This window comes from Corvus moneduloides, chromosome 16 (assembly GCF_009650955.1).
Source record: "Corvus moneduloides isolate bCorMon1 chromosome 16, bCorMon1.pri, whole genome shotgun sequence".
Lineage (NCBI taxonomy): Eukaryota > Metazoa > Chordata > Aves > Passeriformes > Corvidae > Corvus > Corvus moneduloides.
This window is the reverse complement of record NC_045491.1, coordinates 5,999,371-6,019,870: the sequence shown is the minus strand read 5'-3', so window position 1 is coordinate 6,019,870 and position 20,500 is coordinate 5,999,371. Positions and strand designations below refer to the sequence as shown.

Sequence of the window (20,500 nt, the reverse complement as noted above, 5' to 3'; positions counted from 1 at the left end):
TGTGGTCTGCCCAAAGTGAGGCACAAAGCAGTTCTTGCTGCCCTCCTGTCTGCCCAGAATTTGCTAATTGCTGTTTAGAGGCTTGGCTGGGGAGACGTAAGTCGTCCCAGAGAAAGAGTCGGTGGGAGGGAGATGGAGCAGCTGGCAGGAGCTGCCCCAGAGTAGGCTAATGAATTATAAATAACAGCTGTCAGGTTGCATTGGCAGCACACAGGGGCTGACAGGCTGTGTTGTAGCACTTGGTCTCCAGCATGCTGCCTTGCCGAAAGGTGCGTTCAATATTTATGGGAAGTATGGCAGAGTCAGGATACAGGCAGGTCTGCTTCCTCCACAGCTCCGCTTGCTTCTGCTTGTGCCTTTTACTGATTTCTGAACTGGGACTCAGCAGAATAGCTGTGCAGCCTGGAATATGCATTACTGAAAGTCACAGAGAGAAGATTAAAAAGAATGGAGAAAAGGTGCTGGTGGAGGGGGAATGCAGAGGGTTTGTGTGTTTTAGGGCTTTTGTAGTCTTTACCACACCAACGTCACCCTTGATTTTGCTGAGCTGGCATGCTCCTATTCATCTGAAGAGGAACTGTAAATGTTTGAGGAATAATCTAAAGGTATTTGGATGATCGAGTCTTTCAGAGCTCCCTTCCTTGATAACATTATTGAGGATGGCAGGGGAAAGCCTGGTATCTGTAATTTGTGTGTGCTGGCAGTTGATGTAGTATTGTAGAGGGCTCATGAGGGCACCAGGCTGGTTTCACACACATCTGAATGAAGAGGAACACAGCTGCGTCTTCAAGCCTGGAAACAAATGATGCTGTTAGCAGAACACAGTAACAGACTTACCTGGAAGTTTATGAGTGTCTTCAGTGTACTGTAGTTGGATTTGTCCTAGACTGATGTCTTGTCTTAGGTTTATGTGGTGGGTAGTGCCAACTTCTGAATAAAACTTTTTCTGCGTTCCATCTGACTTTAAGTGGAGCCAGACCCGTTGCCTATCACTGGTTTAGAAACAATACAAAAATACTGCAAAGCTGGAACGACGTATCTGGCCTGACTTTCTTCTCTTGTGTCTTCCCAGAGACTCTCCGCTATTACATGACCTGTAGTGCTGGATACCCCAACCCTTTCCAGCAGGTGAGTGTAAGCACCCTACCTCCTTCCACCCCTGGGTCTCCTCATCCTGCAGGGTGTAGGTTAAGGGCTCTTGGTGCCAGCAAGCAGCCAGTTACAGGGTGTTTGCTCTAGGGAGCGCTCTGGCTGCTGGTAAAGCTTTGGCAGCTACTTCCCAGCTCTGCAGGAAGTGGCACTGTGATTGAGTGAGGAGTTTTTTCTAACTTTATCACTACCTGCACAGCTTCAGGTCCAGGATGCCCCCTTAGAAGGGCCTGTGTGTAAGGTGGTGAGAGCCATGGCTTTGTTTGTGGTACCTCTGTTTACAAGGCACTTGTCTAAGAGCAGCGATGTGGAGACAGCACCACAATTAATGCCAGGCTGGAAAACTGTGTAGTTCCTGCTTTGAATCTCTTCTTGAAGGTTCTTTTGGGTTAAACAGTGGTGACACTCCACTCCCAAAATGCAGCCACTTCTGTGGGTGAAGGAGTGTTTTTCACAGATGCCTCTTACAAACCTTTGAACATCTAAGGGATTTATCCTGAAGTATAAATGTGAGTCATTATTCTCTTGTGTGGGGGCAGAAGAGCAGCACCTGGGCCCATTCCAAACTTTGTCGTATGCATCAGAGGCCAGAACGGGCCCACACCACCCACCATCTGGCAGACACCAGCTGCTTCACCATTTATATTTAGGATTCTTTTTAAACCTTGTCTTCCTCTGTTTTAAAGGGTGGGGTAAGAACACTTCAGGCTGTGGTTTGATGCATCTCTGCCATCTGTTGCATTTCTGGTTGCTCCATGTACTCCCTGACATGCTATTGCATGTGAAATTCTCTTGCTGCTTTAAAGGGATGTGAAGGCTGCACCCTAATACAAACAACTTCTACTGTTAACATTATGTCTTTCTCATCCATCTGATTTAGTAAAAAAATCCAGCTGTGTTCTGTGGTGAGAACTTGAATGCTTTGTGTCTTTTCTTTCTCCTTCCCTTCTGTCCTAGAGCCAGCCCCAGCTGTGTGTACATTTTTTGTGTATGTATTTTGTTCTTTGTTTGTGGGTTTGTGTTTTTAGGGTTTTTTTCCTTTTGGTTCTTCCCTTCTCCTCTTCTCTCTGTCTGTACTTCTTCCAGTTTGGTAAAAGTCAAACTTAACCCTGTTGCAGCTGCACTCATGTCAGTTGGGACATCTTGAACTTGTACGATTCATACAGAAGATGCTTCAATATTTGGGAAATAGGATTTCAGTCTTTTCCCAGGAGATCTGTTGGTCTGTGTGGCCTGAACTGCTGAAACATTGCATGTTTTGTGTTGAGCAGAAGCTGTCAGGGAGTCACAAGGCTCTGGTAGAAATGCAGGATGATGTGTCGGAACTCATGAAGTCAGCGAGCAGAGAGCACCCCACCTCCAAGGTAACTCTCCTCAAGTTTGCTCTCCCTTTTCTTTGTGGCTCCCCTCAACCTTGTACAGAACCCAGCATCAGCTCCTGCTAAGCATTCCCTTGCAGTAATCACTAGCTTGTTGCTTGCAGGAGTATCTTACTCGGATCCAGGAGGTTTTGAATTCAACAGAGATCAACTTGCAGCAGCTGACAGCTTTAGTGGACTGTCGGAGTCTGCATTTGGTGAGTTCTTGGTAACTGGGCTTGAGCTAAGAAAGAACAAAGGGGGTGTAGAGCCTGTATTAGTTTGGAGTTTCAAATCTCTGGTGTGCCAGAAGAGTGCACAACAGCTTTTTACTGATTGATTCCAGCAGAAAGGGGAATGAGAATTTGGATGAAGTTAGCTTTCAGTTTAAAGATCAACACAGAAAACTAGGTAACATGCCTTCATACATCTACAGGCTGCAGCCATAGAGGCCTTCAGGTTTGGGGTTTTTTGTGTATAGCAAATAACTTGTTGCCTTTCCCGTGCAGTGCAGTGCCACTGCCTCTCTAAAGGCAGAGACACAGACAGCTCATGCTTCTGTTCTTGGGCATGGGACATTGTGAGGCAGCTGAGAGACTTAATGAAAAATATCATATCTTCAGCTGGATGGATAAGTTTGCCTTGGCTGTTTATTTTTGTTCCTCTTAAAGTCTGATTGTGGGCAGTTGAAAATATTTCTGTGTCTAAATCCAAGCTGGTTTTTGTGAGGGGAAACAAGGGTTAGATCATTTATGAAAAATACTTGAGTCCCTGAAATTACAATAGAACTATTCTCTAGAAAAGGGAGTGCGATGTCTCTGAGTTGTTTCAGAGAGTGTAGTCTGGAGAAGGGCTTTTGAGCTACAGCTCAATGTTAACTCTGCACTGATGAGGAAACTCCGCTCCTTTCTCTCTGCAGGATTACATCCAGGCTCTGACAGGCTTCTGCTATGATGGAGTGGAAGGCCTCATCTACCTGGTTCTCTTCTCCTTTGTCACAGCCCTCATGTTCAGTTCCATTGTCTGCAGCGTCCCACACACTTGGCAGCAAAAGAGGTACAGAGAGGGTTTAGATCCTGTAGCACTGTAGAGCTCTTTCCCAGTGAAGACTGGCTGGATTTGTGCCCATGAGCATATGGAGCTCATTCCCACATGATCCCAGGAGTGTGAGGGATGAGGCTTTATAAGCACAGGTCTAAAAGGAAAAAAAAATTGTTGTGTTTTGCTCTGGCTGTGGTTAATACTAACATCTGAACCTTATTGCACTGGAATATTCTGTGTGCAGAGTATTCAGCACACTGTAGGACTGTGAGTCAAGTCAGCTGAATGATTATAGCTCTAACATAGAGGTAATGCTTGAACTTTTGCTCTCTCTAAAATTCTTATTCTCTTATGTTGCTTTGGAGGCATTTTTTTACTATGGGGAAGAGAATTGGAATAAGGAGCAGTTTACACTTGCCTTTTTAGCTTTGCTCATGCTGAGGTGACTACTTTGCATAGATAATTGAAGGCAGGAACTGTCTTGTCAATAGCATGAGCAGGTGAGAGACTTGCAAATTGGAACTGGTGTTGATGATGATAACCAGATTGATCAGTAAGTCTTTAGCAAACCTTCTCTTCACTGGCTGGCTGCTGCACCACATGCAGCTGTTAAAATGGCATTGAGTTTTCTGCTCTTGCAGAAGAGCAATAGACTGCAGCGAAATCTCTTCTGTGGTCCTGATTTTTGTGGTAAAATAGAACGCCCTGAACAATAGCAGGAAGCCAGAGCTGGCCCAGCATGCAGTGCCCACAGAGAAGTGGCCTTGGGAAGTGTCAGAATAGCCCTTGAGAAAATGGCTGGTTCCTCACCCCTTCCACAGGCAGCTGCAGAGACCTTACCACGAAGAGCACAGCAGTCTGCCTGCTGGAAGGAGAAAGGTTTACCCAGTGGCACGTCTTGTGCTGCCCTCCCTGTGGGCTGCTGCCTGCCCTGCCAACCCCAGCAGGCTCAGGCTGCTGCTGTGAACTGAAGGGTTCCCTCTTGCATTCCCTGGAGGGCCATCTCTCCCCCAGCCTCCCTCTGGGAAGTGGAGGATGTTGTACTTTATTGCCTGTAAGAGACTGTGCAGGCTGCAATTCCCCGATCTTCAGTGCCACCATGTGGTGCAGAAGCTGCAGGTGACGTTTGGGAGGTTCTAGTGGTGTCCATGCTGCGTAGAACCTTCACTAGCTTTGTCAAGCACAGATTAAATATGTTTCAGACCTTGGTGCTCCACCCCCTAATTAGGGAGATGAAATAGCAGTGTGTATTATATAGGAGGGGCAAGAGAATACTATGGGGAGACAGAAAGAACCAGCTGCCAAACAGTTCTGCTCTCCGTTGGTTTAAAATCCTGGCAGTTTTGAGAGGATGAAGCCTTTAGACACAAATTTTGCAATTTAGTCTCTGTAAAGACATCTGTGATTTTCTTAGAAGCTGAAGCAGACCCTTTGCAAACAGAATGAGAGTTCAGAGGGGTCTACAGAAGACTTATCCTTAAGAGCTCTTTGCACATGTCTACAAGACATGGAAGGACACAGACTGCAGTTCTGTGGGGTTTGTGGCGCTACCTCCCCATTGCCTCTCTTTATTGTTTGTTGGGGTTTTTTTAGTGCTGTATATTTTGGGATGTGTATCCATCCTTTGGTTGTACAACTGGGCACTTGCAGACCGGTGCTGTCTGCCAAGCCCTGAGAGAAGCCTGCAGGGGGGCTGGAGGGGATCACGCAGTGTGCACCTCCAGATGGGATCTGTGGGAGGTCTGAGTCACTGTGATGTAGGCTGTGTTTCACACTGCCACCCTGAGGCATCCCAAACGGGTATGAACATGGAGGTGTGGAAGATGACTGGGAGGTTCCTAGGACTACCATGGTTTCCTGCAAACCCCACATGTGGGGTAATTGTAGGGTTCTAGGAGGAACTTTTTCTCCTTCTTGCAGAAGCTCAGATGATGATGGGGAAGAAGAATCAGCTGCTCAAGGGAGTAGACAGACACACGATAATCTGTACAGAGTGCACATGCCCAGCCTCTATAGCTGTGGGAGTAGTTATGGCAGTGAGACCAGCATTCCAGCAGCAGCACACACAGTCAGCAATGCTCCCGTCACGGAGTACATGTGAGTATCCCCACAAGAAGCTTCTCCACACTGCTTCATTCTCATTTCTGTTGGCTCAAGTGCTGCAAGGTTGGCACTTCTGACCAAGTGGTGAAAAGCGATGAAGGATTTTGTTTTCTGATTGGCATCTAATGGGAGAAGGGAATAGCTTGAAAGTGCTGCACTAGAAAGAGTTTTGTTAGACAGCATGCTCCAAAATGTGAACAGCTTTGTGCTCCAGGACTCAGGAAACTATCTAAAGAAAAGAAGTAGGAAAGTAGTGTCTGGGCTTCTTATTACACAATGATTCTGATCACCAGAAGACTTAATTCTTCAGATGGAGCAGTCTTGCCAGAAGCCTCCCCAGAGACTGAGAGCCAAGACAAAATCTGTGGGCTCTCTCTTTCTACAGTATTTGCAGTCAGCTCTGACATCTGTTGCAGTTCGGAGCTACCTAGTCCAGGTGGGATCTTCAGAGCTTTCTCCAGAAGTGCCTAACCCTGATTACATTTGGACTATCATCAGGGTCCATCTTTTTTTGGGCTGCCACATCATTTTGTTTATCCCCTTAGACATTGTCCTCATTTTATCTCCATTTCTGCCACTTGGCAGTTCTGATGCTGCAGGGAGGCGGATTTTCACAAGGACCTATTTTTAAATCACTTGATGTGATTCATTGTGGGCCTGTCTGAGTAAGAATGTAAAAATAGTGCTCAATCTGAGGAAAATGATGGTAGTTTTATGCCCTTGTCTGAAAAAGGGGGATCCACCTGGCCTGTAAGAAAAGCTTTGAAGGAGACTGACCCAATACAGTAGTTCTGGGGGTGAGGATGCTCTGTCCTGTGTCCCCATCAGAGACTATCCCCAGAGAAGCATGGCATGTGCCCCGTTACCATGTGTGTCTTCCTTTCCTAGGAGCCAGAATGCAAATTTCCAGAACCCCCGTTGCGAGAATACCCCGCTCATTGGCCGGGAGTCCCCACCTCCCTCAGTAAGTCTCTCTTTACTGCTCTTCTCTGCTTCAGCAACTTTGGGGAATACACATTTGCCACTCCTGTGTACTCCCAAGGGAGCTGACTGTGCAGCCAAACACAGGATCTGGCCCATAAATGGCAGCAGCTTGAAAAGACAAGCCATGTCTCACCTGGCATGGAGAATAAAACCCTGCTATGCTGCTTTGGACATTGCACACGAAAAGACTAAAACTCAATCGGTTAACGCTGATAATCCTATGGGCCCAGTCCTGCCACCACTGAAGTGCATGAGTATCTTGATGGGTGACTTCAGCAGGATGATTCACTTGCATGCAGTGTACTTGCTATCTGTGGCATTGGTTCCTCAAGTTTAAAAAGAAACTTGTTCAAACTGTAAATTCAGAGTTATTGCTGAACCTCTCTCCTTAATCTGCCCTAAAGAGATGGTAGGATGAAACCTGTATTATTTTTTTGTTGAGATTTTTTTTTTTAAATCTTTCTTTCACAACTGTTTTGCTTTCTTTGAAATCTATTTCTGTATTTAATTTCCTATGGAGGAAAAAAAGAAACTTTCATGGAAGGTTTTGGTATTTGGAGTGGCCTGATAGCCATTTCTGTACAATGGATAAAACATGGGCTTGTCTTCATGTCTGGGTAAGAACTAAATTAATCTTGCCCTCCCTCACTGGATCCTGTAAGCCTGATTTACAGCAGAACCTGGAGAACATGCCATCCCACTGCTCACTAACTTGGTGCTGTGATTACAGAGGATGAGTAGTAAAATGCCTAATGATCAAACAGTCTTCAGGTATAGGTAAAGAAAATACTCTGTGGTGCCTGGGCCAAATTGATGGGAAGGGGAGGAAGAGGAGGTTGGCAGATGAAGGTGTAGGAAATGTGGTGGAAAAGAGGGCATCACATTCATGGTTTCACTTCAAGAGGACCAGTTCATCTTGCTGTAGAGGAAGTGGAAATGTGCAGAGTTGATCCTTGTCTCTGTCCTTGGCCAGACCTCTTCCACCCTCCCCAAGGAGGTTTCCTGACCCCTGGTGTTCTGATTGCGAGCTCTGGTCGCGTTGTCCACTCTCAGCAGCGAGGTGGTCTCAGCAGAAGCCCTGACATGCTGCACTGCTGGTGTTCCACAGGGCAGAAGGGCACTGTCCCTCTGGTACTGCCAGGGCACATGTTTCTTCAGTGTCTGGCTTCCCCTTGCCCTGCAGCTCTTCTGCTTCAGAAAAAGCACATTTCCTTCCATGGGGCTGTAGTGAGGCAAGAAGTTCCCTGGTTCTTCAGTAGCTGTTTGTGTTAATACCTTGAGTGGGAATCTGAGTCCTGGTACCTTAGGCTGGGGTTTGGGAGTAGATCAAGATTTTTTTTTTTTTTTTTTTTCTTCAGAGTAACTTGAACTGGCAGCCATCAGTGTGGGCTATGGGGAAGTGCAGGAGCTGGGGAAGATGAGGGAGCAGCACTGCACCCATAGAAAAGGGAGCTTCTCCCCAGACGACACAAGGAACCAGGCCATAGGATAAATGTGTTTCCTGGAGGGACGTAGTAGGCAGTGGAGAAAAGAAAAATACTGTCTATTCTCATATTGGCAGGCAACAGGGAAAGGCTTTTCTGGGATTTTCGTATTTGCAGCTCTCCGTAGCAGGTGGCTGAGACTGTACTGAGGCAGAAGAAGTGGTAATTTTTCATAGCAAATTGTCTGTGGGAGGAGAGAGATGAAAAGGGAGTACCAATGCACACATCCCTGCCTCTTTTTGGGAGGGAGGAGAGGGAGATAGCCATCCGAGTAGGTTATGTCCAGTGGGTAGACAGAGCTGACCTATTCCATTTAGCTTTCTGTGAACAGATGGTGAAAACTAAGAAGTGATGATCCTGCTGCATTGTTTGTCCGTTACTTTTCCTGGCTTTTTGTTCGTTTGTTTGTGTTTTTCCTTCTCTCATTCCTTCTGTTTTCTCCTTCTTGCCACAGGGATATTCCCTTAGGGTTGTAGAGCCCACCTTGTCGCTGACACACACCACAGTTTCACTTGCTTGCACTGTGTTTTTCATGCACGTTGAGGCTGCACTCTCTTTTTCTCTCTCTTTCTTGCGTCATCACAGTTGTATTTGGCTGCCATGGACAGTAGCAGCCATATGAGCTGGCAGCTTAAGCCCTCGGACAGTGCACGGACATACTGGTAACAGCGCCCGCAAATGGAACAGGTACTGCAAAAAAGGTCCTTCTTGCTCAACCCCTTCTCCACTCCCAACCACTCCCTTCATCCCTGCACTGTTTATCCCAGGCCAGTGCCTTTTATTTCTTCACATTCCTTCCCTCTGCACCTCCCACCCATTCCCTCCTGCCAAGGGTTAAAATGAAAATCCGTTTTGGCTCTGGTGCAGACTCAAGGAGCAGTATCAACCTTCTAGAGGCTTCTGGTGCACATTGTGAGGATTGCAGGTGCCCATGCCTTGCAAAAGCTACCTCACAGCAGCTCACAGTCCACACCTGAGAACAGCTTGAACACCAAGTACCAAGTGCTCAAACGTAGAAATAACCTTGCACTTCAAAAGCAGAATAGAAGTTCTCCCATCACAAGAAGCCATTCTCTAGAAGCAAAGAGAGCCTATTTAGCAGGACTTCAGTCAGAAATGGTTGTCTTCATTCAGCTTTTGGCTTTTCTTGAACCCCACTGCTGTTCTGCTTGTCCTTAGTAGTCATAAAACCATGTGCCCAAAACCATCAATACCAACCTGCCACAAGCTTTTAACTTATTCGTAGGATTTTTAATTTTAAGCGGTCCTGAAGAGGTACTGTATTGCCTGTCAGATCTGTGTGCAGCTTTTCCTTTTATCCTTATGTTTAAGGTCAGAAAGGAGCAAATTTTAAAAGAAAAGCTTCCCTAAGGGTCCGGATATAATCACTAAGATCTGTTTCATTCTGTTTCAAAACCTTTTACTGTTTTGTTTGTTCTGTGTGTGTCTGAATCATCCCATCCATGTCCCACAGACTCTGTGAGCAGGGCCCTCCTAGTACCATTTCACTGTCTGAATTCCTTGTGGGCTGTAGTTGCTGGTGTTCTCCAAGACAGACAGTGTTTCCTCCCTCATGACGAAGCCACGCGCCCACAGAAAGAGGAGGTGGTCTGCATTTTTGGGGGTTATTAGCTTGGTTAAATGCAGGGTATGATTAGGGTTACCAGAAAACTCAGGTGGTGTGAAGAACAGTGCTCCTTCAAGGGAGCTACAGCCACGCAGGGACTGGAAGGTGTTGGTTCCAGTGGGAGCAGGGAGCCCGTTGCTTTTGGCTCACGCAGTCAGAGACGCGCATCTTGCATTCTCTTCCCAGAAATACGTGTCCCTAAAGCTGCTGTTCCTTCTTCTCTGCTGCTCTTGTTGGCACTTTTGTCAGCCTTGCCCTGGATTCCTTTCTGTTCTGTTGGTGCTTGGTCTGCATCCCTGCTGCCCCTCGCTGTCTGCCTGCCTGCCTTGGGGCTGCTGGGAAGGGTCTGGATCGGGTGTCTTGATGCCTCTGCCGTGGTGCATGAACGCAAACAACCTTGTCTGGAAGCGTGGTGCCAGCACCCTTGAAAGGCTCACAGCTTTCTCCAGTCTTAAGTCTTGCTAGGACTGCTCTTGGGCCTCAGCTTGTGGTGGGTGTTCTGCTTTGTTGTTCCTGCAGGTGGTATTGTAGTGATGTTAGGTGGATCTGTTCCATGAAATAAAATATTGGTGAGGGTGGGGAAATTCTAGGGCCTTCATTCTAGGCTTGAAATCCCTGGGTTGAAACATGACCTTGAAACAAGACAGTCTGCACTGTCTTCTGTTTATCTATGGTCCCACCCGAGATTAATGTGGCTGTCTGAAGGGCTATGGAAAAGGGACTGCATTCTTTCCAAGGCTTTAAAAACAAACAAAACCAACAGAAGCTCTGTTCTTTTGACTTGAAAAACTTAAGTTCCTTTGAATTCACAGCCCCCTGGCTGGAATTAGCTGTTTCCCTGCATCTTGTGCCTCCCATACATAATAACACCAAACCCTGTGTTTGTGTGTGTTTACTGTGCTCTAGCTGTTTGAGATCAACCTTTCAGAACTTGAGTCCAGAAGCTTTGGTCTTTATTGGATTACCTGAACAGCTCTGGCAGGAAATCAAAGTCAGGGTAGCTCGAGAGAAATACACATGGGGTTTTAACCACAAATAGTAAATGGTTTGTACTCAGTCATGGTTTCATATGGTAAGTGATCCTTCAGCATAGCTTAGTTAGCTGTGAAGTACTCATGGAGTTCACAGCAGTCAGTAGAATTGATGGCCTCTAAAACGAACTGATCGTTCCCTTAATTTTTTTTTTTTGTCTGCAACCAATGATTCCTTTGTGCCCAGGCTATGTGTGTCAAGTGCCTAACTAGTATCTGCTGGCAAACCACACCTGTGAAAATTTTATACCCTCAACAAGGCTGAATGTGAAGGAGAGACTTTTATTTTCTTTGGAGAAATACAAAAATAAACCTGTGTGCGCTCAGCTGTGTTTGTCGGAGCTGGCTGGTAAGTGACTGAGAGATGCTGTGTTGAATAGCACAAGCCACCAGCAGGAGTGGTAACAAGAACTCTTTCAGGTGCCCTTCTTAGGGAAGCTGACAGTGAGGTGGAGGTATGGGTTGAAACTTGTCCTCTGTGCTGTTTTTGGAAGGGTAAATGGGGGTGTATAGGCACATGGGTACTTCCAGTGAGCGTGCTGGAAGAATGACTGGATTGTGCGTGTTCTTTAACCTTCTATGAAAGCTCCTCTTTAAAGGAAACTAAATGCAACTGCGAACCTGACAGCTGTGGGCCTCAGAGAGGAGTCCAAGACCTCCTTGGTCTGAATTGTGCTCACGCTTTTTGTCTTTAGAATCACTTTTTAAAGGAGTTAACGACCTAGTGATTTTTTTTTTTTTTTGTAACTCAACTGAGGACTCAATTAATTTTAACTATGAATGATATAGTTTGGTTTCATATCCAAAGTGGCAAGTGTCTGCTGATACATCTTCAACTGCTGGCCTGTCCAGATGTTGGGACCTGTGTGTTCCACAGCATCTTTCCTCTGCTTCCCAGCAGAGGATGCAGAGAAGGACTTGGAGGAAGGACTGCAGCATGTGGAGAAAGCACTTGTACATGGAGGGTGATGCTGTGACTGAGATCCAGAGCACGCTGATAGAGCTGTGCTGGTGAGAGGTGCACAGTGAAGTGTTGGCTCTCTACTGCCAGGTTTCAATCATACTTATCATGGTCATTAAAAATACCCTTAACAGAAAGAGTAACCAGTTCAGACTGTACTGGGAAGAGGCACAAAGGTGCAAAAATCCTGAGTTAAGGAGAGAACATCAGCCCTAACTCTGACTACTCTGAGTTTGTTCCTTGTGGTGTTTTTGCAGGTAGGTTTGAATGTAAAATACTCTCTGCTTGACTGTCCAGATCTTGTGTTTCTGGTTACTTTGTTTTAGTGGCACTTAAACAACTGTGGGGTCTTTTCTTTTTGGAGGAAGGAGGGAATTATTTTCAACTTCTCCATCCATGATAGGTGTATTTTATACATCTTTGAAATGCAATTCATCAAGTGGTCTTCTTGATTTTAATGCTTTAAAGAAAATTTATGTTGCATGTTGTGTGCTGAACCTTTATGACTTGTCCAGAAAGATTCACAATAACCTTCCATTATCTGAGATTTTTTTTTTCCCTAAATACTTCTTACAAAACTAGCACCTGGAAAAGTTCTCTGTTCATACTCATCTCCTGTCACATGTCACTGTAAAGAATGCAAATGGAAAATGAGCAATCAAATGCATTTTTCCTTCTAAGACCCTCTTCTTAGCATGAGGGTTGGCTGGTAATTTCAGCATTGCACTACCTGAAATGTGCCCTACTTACTCTATCAGAAAGTTCTTTGGCTTCTAAACCTCTCTGAGCATGTTGGGTTATTCTCCTACGTGTTAATAACGCCCTAAACTTTATTTCTGAAACAGTAATCACCTCTAATAAACTGTATAGATTGTTGTCCTTAAAGTAGCTCAGGTTGCTATTTTCTATCTTTTGCCTTCTCACTGACAAAAAATACATCTTAGAAAGAACAGATGTACCCTTTGTCTTCTAAATATAGATGCTGTTTCTGGGCCAGAGTTTTATATTAAGATCCATGTTCTGCAAAAAGTTTTCCAATTATGGAAGACACTAAAAGCTGAGTGTGCAAATAAGCCACAGGTGTCTTCATCTTGTGCTGATGGGATCAGCTCTGCCAGAGGAGCAGTTTCTCTCTTCCATTGTACAGAGGTTCAACCCAGGTCAGTCTTTGAAAGAAAACTGATAAAAAACTGTTAATTCTCTGAAAACCACCATGGACAGCTGAGCTTTTGAGAGCCTAAAGATGCCTCATAATGTTCTTTCCCGGGGGCAAGATAAATCATACCTCCTGGTGTGGAACTGCCTTTCAGTTGTCTCTTTGCCAGCTTAACTGGCTATTTTATGTGGTTCGGTTTAAGAGGTGATAAAAAGTCAGTGTGCTGAAGAGCACTCTTGGGAAGTAAGCTGTGGATATTATAGAATTACTCAAGCTCCAGAGGGTATAAAAAGAGGAATGAAATGTCTGTCCTCGTTGCTTGGTTGTTAATATCGTGGTAGCAGAACCCAGAAAACATCGAACGCATTGGTGTAAAGAGGCAAAGTTTTGTTCTTACTGCTGGATATTATTTGTGTTTTTCAGCTCATTATTCAAAGCTCAATGACGTTATCTCAGTAGCTTCTGGGAGCTGTTTTGGATTAGCTTGCTTAGAATAAAAAAAAAGAGAACAGCACCACCACTCCAAATCGAACTAACCTTCATCTTTCTGACTTGCTCTTCTCACCCCCACGCTGGAGTCTCATCTGCTGCTGCCTGGTGCACAGCTTGGATCCCAAGCCACAGTGGGCTGTCACCCACCTGATAACTTGCTAATATCATCCTGTTTGATGGCAGCTTGATAGGGTCCGTTCTTTCTTGGGCATAAATTGTTTTGTTATTCCTCACTTTTCTTTCAAGCTGCCCATCTGTGGCACGTGCAGTCTTCTGATGCCCTCATTGCTATAAAACACAATGTGAAGATACAGTGAGCACCCATTTTCTTTTCAACCTCCTTTTCTGGCATGGTTGAATGCAGTAACATGACTAAGAAGGGATGAAAGTGTGGGGTGGGTTTTTACATCTGCATCATTCCCATTTCCCTCTCTTCTCCCAAGCAACGTATGTCATGTTTTGACTTGGTGACTATTGGATTTCCTTCTCTAGAGAGCTTGGATAAATCGCCAGCACATCTGCACTGACCTGGCCAGCACCCCTGCAGCAGACTGGCAGGATGTTACTCAGCATGAACTATGCAGTGACTTGTGAAACTTTCCTTGTAAGACTGAGCCAGCAGCTCCTTGAGATGCTTGCTGTAAATACACACCGTGTTATGCTGAGAAGTGGTAGAAATCTGTGGTTCCATTGTGACATTAGTCACTCTGACTTAACTTTGTTTGTTTGTTTTGTTTTTTTTTTGTCTTGTCTTTTCTTTCTCCAGTACACCTCCAGCATGAGAGCCAAATACCTCGCCACCAACCAACCTCGTCCAGATGCTGGCAGTGTGCATTAAAATGAAAAAGCAAAAGCAAAAAAAAAAAAAACAAAAAACAAAACCCACACGTGCAGTCAGACTAAACAATGTGCCAACTGCTGTGCCCCTGTGCTGTCCTCGTAGAACAATCCTGCTGTTCTGCCCAAAATCCAGTGCAGCTCCTTCTGTTTCTCCAGTCCAGACCACCCTTCCAACCTGGTACCTGCCCACTGAGTGGAAGCTCCTTTTGAATTTAAGCCTTCACCTTGTTGTACCTGATGTGAAAGAGAGCAAACGTGTGCAGGCAAGCAGCTGAGAGCACCGGGCAGGAAACTGGGCCAGAGTAGCCTGTCAGAAACAGGTGGTGAATATCTTCTACCCCCTTTTTCCCCACTTCTGTTCCAAGAGGGACTTGGTGAAAGACGGTGGTAGATCTTCTTCACTTCTGCAGTGGGACCAGCAGCCTGTCAGACACCACAGAAGCAGGACTCAGTGCCTGTGACTGGTGTGCAACGAGGGAATGCACAGCGTCTCAGTGGGAATCCTCTGGTCCACTGCCCTGTGTGGGGGAGAAGGGAATTCCTGCCTCATGGTGTCACTGCATATCTGCTGGAATTTGCTCTAGAAGAGCAAACCATTTCACTACCCTGGTTAGCTTTTTTTTTTTTTTTGTCCATTAAGAAAATGCCTTTTTCTTTCCCACTTTATCTATCATGTGAATTCTTGAGGAGGAGCAGGGGGGCCCAGCACCAGTCAGTTACCCTGTCTGTTGCTCTGGACCAGACCTCTCTGCTCCATCAGGGAAGCCCAGGTATTTGCAGATGGCATTCTGGGTGCTGCCTTTCCTAGGCCGACACAGATCAAACAGGAGCCAGCCACTCACTTGGTGCCAAATTTTTCCAGGGAAAGACTCATAAGACTTCATGGGAGGTATTTTTGCACTAAAGAGTTTTGGCTCTCTGATGCTAGATCTTATGGGACAGTCAGTTTGCAAAAGCAAGAGAAACTGGAAGCACCAATGGATTTATAGCAAATGCAAGTTCTCCCTGCAGGAGTGACCTGTGAACTCTGCTGGACTTTCTTTTTTCCCTTTTTTATAAATCATAATCTACAGCACAGGGTTGCTGAAATGGCATTGAAGGAGGTTTTTGGAGCCTCAGTCCTAACACACTCACAAGAATTGTCAGTGTATCTTCTGTGTTCTAGAGTCAGAAACCCTGGACAACATTGTGACTGTCAGAACAGGTTTATATTTTATTCTGTTTAATTTTGTTTAGCTTTTGAAGGCACATTGCTAACCACTATCTCACCATACTAATGCACATGTAAGGCATTTTCTAGACGTGAGGCAGAACAAGGCTTGCAAAGGGGCAGCTGGGTGCCTGCAGAGGGCAACATCCTTCACTGGTGCTGTACTTCCCACTGAAGAGCAGTGCTCCAAAGGGCACTGACAGCTTCCTGCTGGAAGAGGAGACTGCCTCTTGGGAGGTACTGTCAAGTACTTGCCCTTTCAGTAGGGTAACTGATGTTCCTTTTTGTCTTTTTACCTCTTAGTAGGGGCATCTTAGCAGAGCTACTGAGCATTATATTAAATAACTGGCAGTGGAAATTGAGTGGGAAACATCTCTCAAACTGGAATGGACCCAGTGGCAGAGGCAGTTCATCGTCACCTCAGTGATGTTCAGACTCGATATCTGTTTACCACATGTTTGCTGTTTGGGGCACAGAATTACCAATCTGCCTTTACTCAAGTCAGTTGCCTTCTTGCAGTGAGGTGGGAACTGCTCCTGGCAGGCAGCTAAACAGGCTCATGGGATCTGCTGGGAAATGGTACCAGCTCTGTGGCAGAGCAAGCTTTGCGACTCCTCTTAAGATAGAAACCACTACTAAACTGCAAGGCCAGCTGTTACCATTCAAAGGAGTGAGAGACAGGGAGGAGGCATCACCATACAGCCAGGAAGAGAAGGTTTTGGAAAAAACTTCACACTTCAGCATGAATCTCTGGAAGCAGGATTTTCTTGCTCAGGACTGCGTATGCCCTTTCAGACACACTGGATGGGCTTCACATGAAACATACCTCTGTTTTATCAAATAACAAGGGCAGGGAAACGTGGTCACAGGTGGTATGGAGGGACACTGTGGCTCATGAGCCCCAGGGTTTCCATCCTGTCTTAGAGCCTACCAGGAGATGTGGGTGTGCAGGGTGTGGTGATCTTGCAGGGCCCCAAGCACCCCCAACTGCTCTCTGGGGGGAACCCCAACCTTTCCCTCACTTTGAAGGAAGAATCAAGAGCCATATAATCCTTATTAAGACTGAGTTGTTCTGCCATCATCCCTCCTTGCAAGGATGTGCTCCAGTTGCTATTCGCATCATCAATTTTAGGGGACCTGCCCTGAAATCTGTGGCCCAGTCCTACTGGTGGAAGGCGAGTGTTTTGGAGGCTGAAGGGTGTGGGGGAACCCTGTGAAAACAAGTGCTTCTGTGTACCAACTTCTTTGTACACAGAATGCACCTTGAACCTGTGTGACTGCACTTTGGGCTGGGTCTAAATTGCCACAGTGGCATTGGCTGTGCCACACAGTAACAGGAGTGAGCCGATGCCTTTGTTTGCAGCATCTAACGGAGCAGCCACCTTGACCTGCTTCCTTCCAAGGCTTGGCATAGCCACTTCCAACAGCCAGAACAACTTCTGACAGTGTTTGGGGCTCGCAGCAAGGCACAGCTGTGGAGATATGTGCTCTGTGACTTCAACATGTAACTGGAAAGAACAATATGGAGATAACATTTTGCTCTCTGGAGGCCAGCACAACGTGACTGCGGTGTGAGCGGTGTACCTGTGTCCAGCCAGCACTTCCTTTACTTGACATGGATATTGCACTTTTGTAAAGCACCCTGGAACTCTGCTGCCCCGCTGCATGCTGTGCAGAGCGCTGGATAGGAAACACAGACAAATGGGTTTCTTTTGGTTTATTATTATTATTATTACTACTTTTTTTTTTTCCTTTTTTATTTTACTGGAACCTTGAGCAACAGTGTGGCATTTCTGCAGGCTGGTCTGAATGGATCTGCTGAAGAACAGATGGCCTTTGCCTATTTTTATGGCTGTGACATAATCAGTCTCATCCATATGGTCACATTTTGTCTGAGGAGGGGACTTTGAAAAGCCAAGATCTCCCAGACTCTGTGCCTCCCTCTCGGGTGAACAGCAGGTGCTATCTGGCGAAGACTCATCTGTTCTGGATGGCATTCATGGTTGAGGGAGTCCAAACTCTTCAAGCTGCAGGAGGTAAAGCTGTAGAGACTTCTCTCTCTTCCATCGTCTCTCTCTGTTTTTAATGTGACAAAATGCCAAGGCCATATCACTTGGTGTGTCCCAGCTGACCGTATCGGACATTTCTCATGTTACTGGTTGCTAGAAAAAGGGTCCAGAAGCCGGGGGAGCTGAGATTGGCCTCTGGACACCTCGCTGACTGCAGAGTGGATGGCAGCTTGTCCGGTTGAAGGTGACTGCATTGGTGAAGACACTTCATGTTACTTTTTCAGAAGCACAAATGTGGTCATTGGCTTGTCTGGTTGGCTTGGTTTATTTCCACTGCATCATCATGTGTGAATGATACTTTCTTTTAGAACTGAGAACTCTTCCAAGCACACAAACATCTCCACAATGTGAAATGTAAATAGCATGTTGGACTCTTGTGTCCAGTGTTCAAGACTGCATTGTAATTGTAAAGGAAATCAAATCAAGACTTGGCTGTGAATTTCTTGTGCTGTCTTGGGAATTATAACTGTAGTGTTTGTATCCTGTATGTATTATTAAACTGAGTTCATTTTGTGTGCTGATAAAAGGGTTCAAGCTAAGATTTTTAGCGTGCATCCATGTATCCAAATGTGAAGGATGGAGTGCTCCCTTCCCCTCCTGTCCTTTTTAAGTTTTCTCCATTTGATAGGTGTTGATTTTCCGTGTACAGTCATCTCAGCCAAGATGCAAGGGATGTTCTTTTGAGTGCTTTGAGGGGGACACAGTGCATGGGGTTTTAAGTGATCCTAAGTTAGGATTTCCATAGCAGTTCCCTGAAACTACATGAGAAGTTTGGCCTTTCTGAGAGTTAAACCATTTCTCAGGGAGCTGCTCAGCCATTGCTCATGAGAGCTTTGGGTGCTACAGGGGAGCACCCAAAAGAGAGTGTGAGACAGGAGTGGGTGGGTGCCCGTCAGAGCAAGGTCTAGGTGCCTGTGGGAGCAAACCCAGGCTTCACTTCTGGTGCCCCCTTCTCTTCCTCCCAGCAGCCACTGAACTACCATTCTGAGCCCTTTGAAGAAGAGAGAAGTGTCTTGGTTTGTTGATCCTCGCCACCCCCCTGATTCGGGAGGAGATGAGGTGGATGGGTTTCCCTTAGCTCAGGAGAGGAACTGTCTTTGAAGCACTTCCTACCTGGGGTCCAAGGAGAAGCCAGGGTCTTCCCCAGCTCGGCAAGTGTGCCAGTGTCACTCAGTGCACATCTCTGGGTGGGAGGGGAAAAGCCCTCCAGGGAGGTACCGAGCAGTCAATCCCATGCCTTGAGACAGAGACCTGACAAGGCTTGGTTTGTACCTCCTTTCATCACAGCCTACTCCCCTTTTCCAGAAATCGTGTGCATGCTCTGGATGGCTTCCCTAGGCATTCCAGGAGGCCCAGCAGAAGCGTGGGATGTTTTGGTAGCAGTTCCTAGATGGCTGACAAGTGGTCTGTGCTTTCAGGGGGGTGTGGGATATCTGCCAAGCCATGATGGTGAGCGTGCTGCCCAGCTGGGAGAGAAGGGATGGGTTACTGGTGGCCTGGAGCTGCCGGGTGCTCACCCAGCCCCTGTGGCTGCATGAACAAAGTGGAACATAAATTAATGTACAACCAGAAAGTTCAAAATACTCCTTTCCTAAAGAGGATAACTGTAGCATGAAGCTCTTAGGTGCTCTGCATATTTGATACCGCATCGCTCCTCACTATGCAATTCCCAACTCCTTCCTTCCTGTTCCTCCTCTAATCTCACACCAAGACTTCTCCAGTGGCCTCTGCCCAAGAGGCTGCTGAAGTCCCAGAAAAGCCTCATTTCTTCCATTGTCCTCTGCACTGGGTGCAGCTGCCCAGCCGTCACGTCGCGTGCCTCAGGTCCCTTGGTAATGGGAGGCCCCATGAGTTTTACTCACATCATTCAGAGGGAAGTTTATTTTCTTGGACACTGTGCACAGAAACCTAATGGTGAACATGTACCTGGCCTTTTTGTAACTTCTCTGTTTTGTTTTTTTTTTTTCTTCTTAACCATAATGGTTGTATATCATACCACTTTATATACATATATAATATATAAATATATATAATTTTTTTTTAAACTTTGGACCTGCTAGTTTCTTTCAAGTGTTCCTGCACTTACCCAAAATGTTTTTAAATTGTGAGGATTAAAGAGGATTGAGCCCATTTTTGTATCTTTACTTTTAATTCTGTAGTTCTATTGATTGTAACGTAGCTATTTTTTACTGTAACTTTTTGGTTTGCAAATACTAAACAAAAAAACCTAAATGTAATTTCTGTGGTTTCTATTCAGCTTGGGTTTCATGTTTTAAAAATAAACAATTTAAAACCATTGTTCCTGGTTATTGATTTGTGTTTTCTCCCAAAGTGGGCATGGGGCTGGGCTGGTGGCTGCTGTGGGGACGTCCTTGTACCTGGGGGCAGAAGCTGCTGGAGCAGCCATGGGACACATCAGCCTGGGAGATGTTCTCCTGTGCCCAGTGTGTTTTAACCCCTTGAGCCCCCTCTGCTGCTTTGAATATTTGCCACTGGAGCAGCAGCAAACACGAGCAGTTCATTATCACCAGCACAAGTACAAGAAGTGTGGAAAATCACCGGGGATCGTGCCCCACCAGCTCAGCCCTGTCAAAGGCGTTCCTCTTTGGGAGAAGATGAAGCTCAGCATGGGCTCACCTGGCTCAGTGCTGCCCCAGGGTATGGTGGGTTTCTTTTTAGTTCTGTTTGTGCAGTTCTCTGATCACAGGCCCGTCACCGCATCGCTATCACACAGTGAGCTGAAACCTTTACCTTCCTCTAATTTTCCCCATCTGCTTTCTGCCTGATCCTGCCAGTCAAAGGAGACACTGGGCTCCTGCCCCCATCCTGTGCTATTCTTGCCCTGACCTCAGCCCCTCCCTTCCTAGGTGTGGGGATAAGCAATAAATCAACTCTGTCTTTGTAACTGCTGTGTATTTTTTTTAAATGCTGTGAGTGGCTGAAACCCACACCCATGCTCTCAAATCTCTCTAATCCTGCCCATGGATCCAGTGCA

The 20,500-nt window shown here is 46.0% G+C and overlaps 1 protein-coding gene across 3 annotated transcripts in view; it reads left to right on the top strand.

Moving 5' to 3' along the window:
- TTYH3 (tweety family member 3) overlaps window positions 1-19,801 on the top strand; it is a 74,317-nt gene extending 54,516 nt beyond the window's left edge. The window contains exons 8-15 of one of the 3 annotated variants that reach the window (XM_032125504.1): window positions 1,073-1,128; window positions 2,421-2,513; window positions 2,633-2,725; window positions 3,427-3,563; window positions 5,469-5,645; window positions 6,540-6,615; window positions 8,705-8,806; window positions 14,153-14,227. In XM_032125504.1, the coding sequence (XP_031981395.1) occupies window positions 1,073-1,128; window positions 2,421-2,513; window positions 2,633-2,725; window positions 3,427-3,563; window positions 5,469-5,645; window positions 6,540-6,615; window positions 8,705-8,785 (713 nt within the window). In that variant the 3' untranslated portion in view covers window positions 8,786-8,806; window positions 14,153-14,227. Of the gene's footprint in view, window positions 1-1,072; window positions 1,129-2,420; window positions 2,514-2,632; window positions 2,726-3,426; window positions 3,564-5,468; window positions 5,646-6,539; window positions 6,616-8,704; window positions 8,807-14,152 lie in introns of all 3 variants that reach the window. The other 2 variants (XM_032125505.1, XM_032125506.1) reach the window with 2 other exon arrangements.
- Window positions 19,802-20,500: the final 699 nt, after the last annotated feature.